The following is an 8329-nucleotide window of genomic DNA, read 5'->3' on the forward strand; positions in this document are numbered from 1 at the left end:
CATATTTTCCTTAAAAAAAAATGGTATAACATATTTTGCAATAATAGTGTAATGAATTTAGGGTCTATTCTCTTCAAATTATTTTCAATTCAGTTTTTAATTTCCTTCTCTCATAAAATATTCAGTTTAGTTTAGTTCAATTCAGTCAATCAGAACAAGCCCTTATGGTTGGCAATACTGGCAAACGTGTTGTTCGTGTTCGAAGTTAAACGAGTTGACAAACCTCAACAGTAACCCAACTCATTTAATAAACGTGTTATTTCATGTTGACCCGTTTCGTGTCGAAAACTCTTCACACTAACCCACTATTTTCATGTTTAATTCATGTGGTGTTATAAATCAAAATGTTAGTTTCATTTAAGTTAATAATCATAAAACAAAAATTATTAATCTTTTTTCTTAAGTGGGTTGATGCATGTCACAATCCTTAACACTAACCCAACCTATTTAATTGATTTGATCAGTTTAGTTAAACGTATCACAATTCCTTGACATTTAACCCGAATTTTTCGAATCCAGTTTGCATCGTCATATCAGCTTTTTACCAGCTCTAGTTGGCATGTTCGTAGGTACCGTGGTAGTTGCTGTGGACATCATCAGTTTTAATGGCTTTGAGCCAAAAACAATCAACTGTCCATCAAATTATCAATACATGCAACTTATTGTTGTGATTGATAATTCAATAAAATAAGCTATACTAACCATATTACAAACTTCTAATAATTGAAATTGTGATATTACTTCCAAGGCCTCAACTTTTGTGTAAAAATCATGAACCAATAAATCTTTGCTAAATTTTTGTTCTCAGAACTCACATTGAAACATAGGTAACTTGTAAGCTTCCTCTTATTTTGGTAGTGTACTTTCTCAATAATGTGGAAATATATTTTATCTTAAAGTGTAATACTCCGTACATTTTACCATCATACTTTCCCTATTCGTTTTCATTAAAGTTTTACCATCTTCAATAATCTAACTACAAAAACAAAAAGTCCTGTAATATGTTATTGAAGTTGTGAATTGAAGAATAGAGGGAGTATAATTTATAATTTCTTCAAAAAAAAGAGTTCTATATCACACTTTAAGATTTTATATATATATATATACCTAATAACATAAGCTACCAAGTTAACGATACTTTCTTAAGGATAAACGATATCAGATACAAGTTACATTAGTCCCAATTTCTTATTTTCCGTGTTTAGAACAAAAATAATTCACTAAACATAAATTACAAAATTACATTATACACATCCATATATTTATACAAATTAAACTGCGTAGCTATGAACAGCCAGTAAAATCACCTACACCCTGATTATTCAGGGCATCACATTCTCAATGCAATCGAGCGAACAAATTTCTGTGAATTTCTGTTTCAGATAAAACTTCATCGTTGCCCAACCTCTGCTATATCTCTCAACTGATGCACTTCCATAACTTACGTGTAACAAGCAAATCTGAAACTTAAGCCCTAAAATAGCTGCACGGGCCCGCTATGCTTTTTTTTTTTTTTTTTTTTTTGGTGAAGAAGAGGGGCAAACCCAATAGCATATACTACACAAAGGCAGGGACTCCAGCAAACATGAAATATTCTCTTCTTAAGCACTAGCAACTCGTAAGGTAAGCGAATAAATGGGGATAATAATCACTTTAAATGATGAGTGCTAAGTGAAAGTGATTAGACTTCAGTAACAAAAATAGACCACCTCATTTTCATTCCCCCATTTATATCGCCAATCAAACGAGCCAGAAAGGCTTGCCCATTGCAGATAAATACACAAAACTATATTCCTCAGCAATCAAAACATTTCCCACATCGTAGGTAGTTTTATGTTATTTGAGAAGAGGGGAGGGCACATATCTCCACAAGGAATCACGGTAGCCGAAAAAGTTAAAAGTCAAGTAACTTTAAAACATATAATCCACAAGCAAGGCAGGAAAAAAAAGAAGCAGAACTTAACATAGCCTTAAGCAAGGTACAAAATGACACCACTCAAACAAAATCTTCCATTGTAAATCTCACTAGTCTGAAAATTAGGTCTTAATCCCTGGATCCTACTAGAGCTTGACAAAACAAGCTAACCTTTAAATCTCAAAAGGACTGAAAGGTCAATAACATAACATCTTCAAATATACCCTATCGCGCAAAATAACAATTTAGACCAAGGTAGATTCTAAGCAGGTAAAGGATGAGAAGAGAGGTATGGACTAAGGATTATAGAATAGTTTGGAGTATGTTCAATGGAGTTGGGAGAAAGAGCAAGAGAGACGACATAAAGCAACTGTTATCAGCTGCTTGGAACACACCACAGATAAGATAGTCTACCCCAAGTACTAGAGACAATTTCCCAATTGCAAAACCAAAAACAGAGGTCTAATCCTTCTAGATTCTAAATACGAACTTCAGGCTTTTGTCACAGGAATTTACAGTTGTCTACAATCCCACTTACCTTCATCATATTATTGACCCACAGGCCACAACCCTAATGTAGAACATATACACACTCTAAAGCTTGTATTGGATCTCTTATAGCTGTAGATAAACCTACCACTTTCATTACACTTCACAGTAAAGCTATATAATCTTAAAGTAACAGAACTTCTCTATTAATTCTAATAGACATCATGTCTAAAACAATTGCTGCACCCCTCTTTAAAAACATAAAAGAACAAAAACCAACTTTCAGGTGACTAAACCAGCAAAATAAATAAGCCAAAATGTTAATAAATTTGCAAGAGCAACCTACAATTAAATAAGTATGACTGTCGAATAAATAGCACAAAGTCGAATTAATGGCAAAAAGAGTAAAGGTAAATGATGGCAGCAATGAGATAAATGCCGGAAGCATAGCACTGATTAAACTATCAATAACTTACCCAACTACAGGAATTATAAAAACATCAAGGGCTATCTCTAGAATATGATCTGGGTATTAAAGTGCAATGACAACTAAAGGGAAAACACTCAGCACTAAGTTTTGGGAAACAAATAGGAAGATGGAAAAATTATCAACTCAAACCCTATGAAAAGTTACAGCGGTAAACGTTTTCGAACAGTTGAATAACAGTGCAGAACAAACTAAGACAAATCAAGGCATACTGTGGCTACATAGGTTCAGTGGACCGGAAACATAGAAAGAGCTTGGTAAATTTGGTATCATGGACATGGCAAGTTTGATATTGTAGTTCTCCAAATAAATTGGTCTCCTGGACAAAAGCATCAAGGTTGGCCAAATGTTTGTCAAACGCTTTAGATCTGGTCTTCTGGTTTAAGCAGGAGGCTTCGTCAAAGGAGGCAGGAAGCTAGCTTCAGGGCTTCAAAGTTTCAGCTGTTTTAACGGGAATGGAAAGGAAGACATGGAAAACATGAGTATCACAACTCTATACAGGGATTCAGCCTAGGTTAAGCAAACTTTTCCCTACTCTAGATTACCAGAGATTAGAGATACAAAGTATGATTTTGGATAACATAACCCAGGGAACCAGTTACCTGAAGATACCTCTTTGCTAATCTTAATAATATTGTCTCCTTCTGGAGCCTGGAGCCTGACCAGATAACCTGCCAGGAAAATCTTATATTAGAAATTTTCAAAAGGGCATAGAAATCAGCACATCAATGGCTTATACATAGATAGTATTATGTTCCCAAACTGTAGTGAATAGTGATAAGAAACTTTCATTATGCCTCAGTTCTCAGTAACAAATTATCAAAAGACAGTCTCAATCATTCTATCTTCATAAATAACAAAATTTTCTATATCACAGATTAACTAGTTTAACCCATTTCTCCCCTCCCTAAAACCAACAAAAGAAAGATGCAGCTGCAGGTAAGGATTTATTAAGGAAATAAAACTTACATTGAAGTGTACTGCACTTAAACTCTTAAAGGATATATGTTCCCAAATGAAAAAAAAAGGCAAGTAAATGTACAATAATTCTCAATCTTACCCTGAACTACTACGCCCTGATGAATAGCTGCCATAAACACCATAATTACTCCCACTACCAGTGCTCTGCAAATTAGGTTATCACGTGTTATCCATAGCCCAAACAGAATAAAGATGAACAGATCAGATTAACAAGCCATATACAATGCAAGAAAAATGAAAGATGTGATATAATCAAGTCTAAGATTAACAAGCCATATAATCAAGTCCCAGGGATTGAAAATGTGTGAAACGACCAAATTATAAGGTTAACACCCATCAGATCTAAGTGGAACAGGCAACAAATATACCTGTATACCAGCATAGCTACCATAGTGATCAACCGAGGGCAAATCATTTGAGCCACCATATCCACCTGAGTAAGAAAGCCCACGACCATGTCGTTTACTATCTCTACCGTCATATGGCATGGAATCATGATCATCAGGTGAAAGGGGGACATAAGGAAGAACAGGAAGCATCACTTGCCCCTCCTTTTCAAAGAGGTTTGCTCTTAATCGTGACGCAATATGTATAAGAGCAGTTTCAGCTACATCCAGGTCACCAGAGATCTGACAGGTCAAAGATATTTTTTCATTAACATCAATCAACCAATTAAGTGTTATCACTTATCACAAGACAAGGAACATCTACAATTTGCATCATTGCTCTCTTTACCTGCACCATTTCTTCATCATCCGCTGCAACCTTTGGGAGATCATCCTTTGAAAGGATGCGAATGTTAGCCTTTGTAATGTTCCTCATCTCAGTGATAATAGCACCTCCTCTACCAATTAAGCAGCCAATACGTGTTGATGGCACAAGGAGACGGGTTGTAAATGCAACAATTCCTGAGTCCCTCTCAATCTTCTCACTACATCTGGGTTGCAAGCGCCTTGCAGCTTCAATTGTTGGAGAGACTTGATCTTCAAAATACTGTTCAACAAACATGATATTATCATAAAGATGGCAATAAAATCAATCATCCCAATAAAAAAGCATACACATTGAATTATCTTACCTCCTTCGATGATATTGTTATTAGGCAGTCATCACCTTCCGTAGATGAACTATCAACTTTGATACCTGCTCTAGTCTCTTGTCTGATTTGATTTATGATAGTACCACCTTTTCCAATCACACCTCCAATATTTGCAGTAGGACAGACAAAACGAATGGAAAAATCCTTCATTGAAGAATCTTCCCTCGATGAAACGTAACCAGAACGAGGCCAATCTCCCCTCTCAGCTTTGTATCCTCCATAAGAACCAACAATAGGAGCAAAAATAGGAGCACCACCAGGTGCCCCAATGAGTGAGCCTGCTGAAGGATACAGACTAGGAGGTACAGCAGACGTCAGCATGTGTTGTGATCGTGAAGGATTATCATGAAGACGGGAAGCAATCTGGAATAAAGCTTTCCTCACGACTACAGCTACTCCAGATATCTACACCACATGAAAGCATTTTAAATGAGTAAATAGGTTTAGGGAAAAGGGGAAAAAAAATTGCCAGACCTTAATGTTAAAAACACCTGATCAAGAGACAAAACATGAATATCAAAAACACTAAATTGCTTTTCCAACACACAAACAAGATAATTATTCTTTTTTTTTCAATAAAAAAAATAAAAAAAAAAATTCATACATAATAGAGGGATGAGAGAGGAAAAGGGTGAAAGTAAAAACAACAATCATCTACAAAAACGTTAAAACACGCTATTTCACTTGAAAAAACTTAGAAAGAGGGGGAGGGGGAGAGAGAAAAGAAAATTGATAAATTTTAACTTGCAAAAAACACATTTGGACCACATAAATAATCCTAATGTGATGATTCTACCAAAAAAAGTTCTATAAGGCAAATTAGTATCTCAAATTACCTGCAAAAGTTCATCAGTGCTTAAGGCACATGCCGGCAAATGATCATCCTTTAAAATCCGTATCTGAGCACCAGTTTCGCTACGAATTGTTTGAACTATCTGACCACCTTTACCAATAATACATCCAATCTGATCAGAAGGGACAAGCAGCCGAGCAGTAACATTTTGATTACCTTCAGGCTCATCATCAGCACCTGCATCCTCAGCAATCACTCTGTCATGCACCCTAAAGAGTGCATCCTGGGCTGGACAAACCTGAGAATCCATTTCATCAAAGGAATTTGTTTCTTCACTCGCACTATAAATCGTCACGACCCGCTCATCACATCCTGGCACAGTCTCACCAATTCTGATCTTTGCTTTGGTGTCCAATCTCAATTGTTTGACAATCTCCCCTCCCCTGCCAATAATGCTTCCAATTTTTGTCGCAGGGCACAAGTAGCGGTATACAGTATCATCTGTTCCAATTGAAAAAGGATCTTCACCTGAACTTCTTCGTTTATTCCTACCATTCTCAGAACGATCCAGGGAATGAGCTCGCTTACCGTGATTATTTCTCTGTCCTGCCATTAGGTGAAACAACTTTCTGCCTAAAATTTAAACAGACAAGACAATTAGTTTATGAGGAAGGAAACAAAATTTCTCTCTCCATACCAAATAAGCCACATAAAAGACTTGATAATAAAAAAAAAGAAAAATAAAAAAAGAATCAGCCCATGCCAATGCTTCGCCCTATTCACAACTGAGCCCCCAGATCCACAAAATGTCTGGTAGTCTTCAAAGGATGGTATTGTGGCGCCCCCAGAATAGGTCACAATATCTTGGAGAGTAACAAGACCATTTACATTACAAAATGAAGCGAAAATACAAAAATATCAAGTGTTATGAAAGCATAACTTACAAGGGACTCATCTATCCAATCTAATATTAAGGAACAAAATATACACAGCTTACATTGAAAGATTTGTCAACAATTTTACGAAAGTACACTAAATTCTTTTATTTTATTTTTTGAAAGTCCAATTTAAAATAATGTTATTCAAGTAAAAATAAAAATAAAAAAAAAATCCCAAGAATACTTGTGTCACCTCCCAATCTCCCATAACCAGAAAGAAATCATACATCCCATTTAACATAACATCATCTATCTACCCTTTCTAAATTTGGAGAAATCAGATAATATAACAAACCCCTTTATAAAAATAAAGGTGAATACAAGATCACACGGAAAAAATTATACGGAGTACAAGCATAATATGGAATGCTGCAACTACCCTCAAAATCTCCCAATTAAAATTAAAGAAGAAGACAATCTAAGTAAAGCCTAACTTCACCAATCGAATCGAATAAACTCAGTTCCAGTACATCATATATGTCTTGTTTTCCTTAAATACATTAAATCATGCGAAAACTCTTCAATGAACTTGCCCCCCAAACCCACAAGGCCACAATAACTAAACAGGGCAGCATACTAAAAACAAACAGAGTATTAATCAAATTATTCATCCCGATGATCAAATTCACCGAAATCAATACCAAAATCGGATAATCAACCAAAAAGATATCTTTATACGTAATCTAAATAACCTTTTGCAAAAACCCTAATCACGATTTTCTGCGGTACTACTACAATGTAAAATTGAAAGCCTTATAACACAAAATTCTCCAAAATATGAAAAAATAAAGACAATAGATTTTGATAAACAAGCACAATATCCTTAAAAATCAGGCCATAAACCCTAAATTATGAAAAAAAAAATCATCAAATTGAAAAAGGTCAATCATAAATTCATAAGAGCTAATCAAATTAAAGAAAACCAAAACAACCAAGAATATACTGATCGTAAAGCTCAATTGATTAATTGTTAAGAAAGATGAAGAAGAAAGAGAATAATAACCTTGGATAAGCGACGAGATCGACTTTGAAGAGAGAGAAAATTGATGATGGTAGAGAGAGAAAGAGAAGATTTGATACGCACTCGTGGAATGTAATTCGTCTCAGCATAGACCTCCGAAAACCAAACCCTAATAAGCCGGTCTATTTTACCAATTATATAGGACAAAATAGGAGGGTAGTTTTGGGTTTTTTAACATGAACTAAACTACTCTACCTGCCTATGGACTTTGACTTCTGATAAAATTCTACTGGCAATTTTTTTTTTTTTTTTTAAGGAAATAACTTTTTCAACTTTGATCAAAATAATCTCAATTTTTAATTATTTTTTAATAATTCGAACTTTGATATAAATTTGCTTAGTCCCAACCGATCATCAAACTTGTTATAACAATTCACCTAACACATGTTAGGACATGATTTGTCAAAGAAATAAAAATTTAAATAAAAAACTTTAAATTTAAAATAAAAAAATTAATTAACTAAAAAGTAAAATCCCACAAGTCCACAACCCCTATTCGGTAGCCCAGCCACCTCTCCGGCATTGTACCTCCGTGTACCCCAAGGTCCCTGCCCCCACCTCCGGTCGCATCAAGACCCACCTCCACCGCACCAGACACGACAACAC

General features: G+C 35.2%; 1 protein-coding gene across 2 annotated transcripts; it reads right to left on the bottom strand.

Moving 5' to 3' along the window:
• Positions 1 to 1121: 1121 nt before the first annotated feature.
• LOC110688982 (KH domain-containing protein At4g18375-like) lies at positions 1122 to 7861 on the bottom strand. 2 transcript variants are annotated; one of them, XM_021865727.1, is made up of 8 exons: positions 7706 to 7861; positions 5808 to 6397; positions 4951 to 5376; positions 4608 to 4865; positions 4241 to 4501; positions 3952 to 4016; positions 3504 to 3562; positions 1122 to 3332 (listed from the first exon to the last, which is right to left on the bottom strand). In XM_021865727.1, the coding sequence occupies exons 2-7, from the start codon at positions 6375 to 6377 to the stop codon at positions 3517 to 3519; spliced, it is 1626 nt and encodes a 541-aa protein (XP_021721419.1). In that variant the 5' UTR covers positions 6378 to 6397; positions 7706 to 7861; the 3' UTR covers positions 1122 to 3332; positions 3504 to 3516. The 2 variants fall into 2 exon arrangements, with proteins under 2 accessions (XP_021721419.1, XP_021721418.1); XM_021865726.1 differs by having other exon boundaries at positions 3494 to 3562.
• Positions 7862 to 8329: the final 468 nt, after the last annotated feature.

This window comes from Chenopodium quinoa, unplaced genomic scaffold (genome assembly GCF_001683475.1).
Source record: "Chenopodium quinoa cultivar QQ74 unplaced genomic scaffold, ASM168347v1, whole genome shotgun sequence".
NCBI classification, from domain to species: Eukaryota; Viridiplantae; Streptophyta; class Magnoliopsida; order Caryophyllales; family Amaranthaceae; genus Chenopodium; species Chenopodium quinoa.

Coding starts and splice junctions, on each gene's coding strand:
- LOC110688982 (XM_021865727.1), bottom strand. CDS start 6,377: ATGGCAGGACAGAGAAATAATCACGGTAAGCGAGCTCATTCCCTGGAT. Junction 5,377..5,807: donor GCACTGATGAACTTTTGCAG/GTAATTTGAGAT, acceptor CATGTGGTGTAG/ATATCTGGAGTAGCTGTAGT. Junction 4,017..4,240: donor GTAGCTATGCTGGTATACAG/GTATATTTGTTG, acceptor CCTAATTTGCAG/AGCACTGGTAGTGGGAGTAA.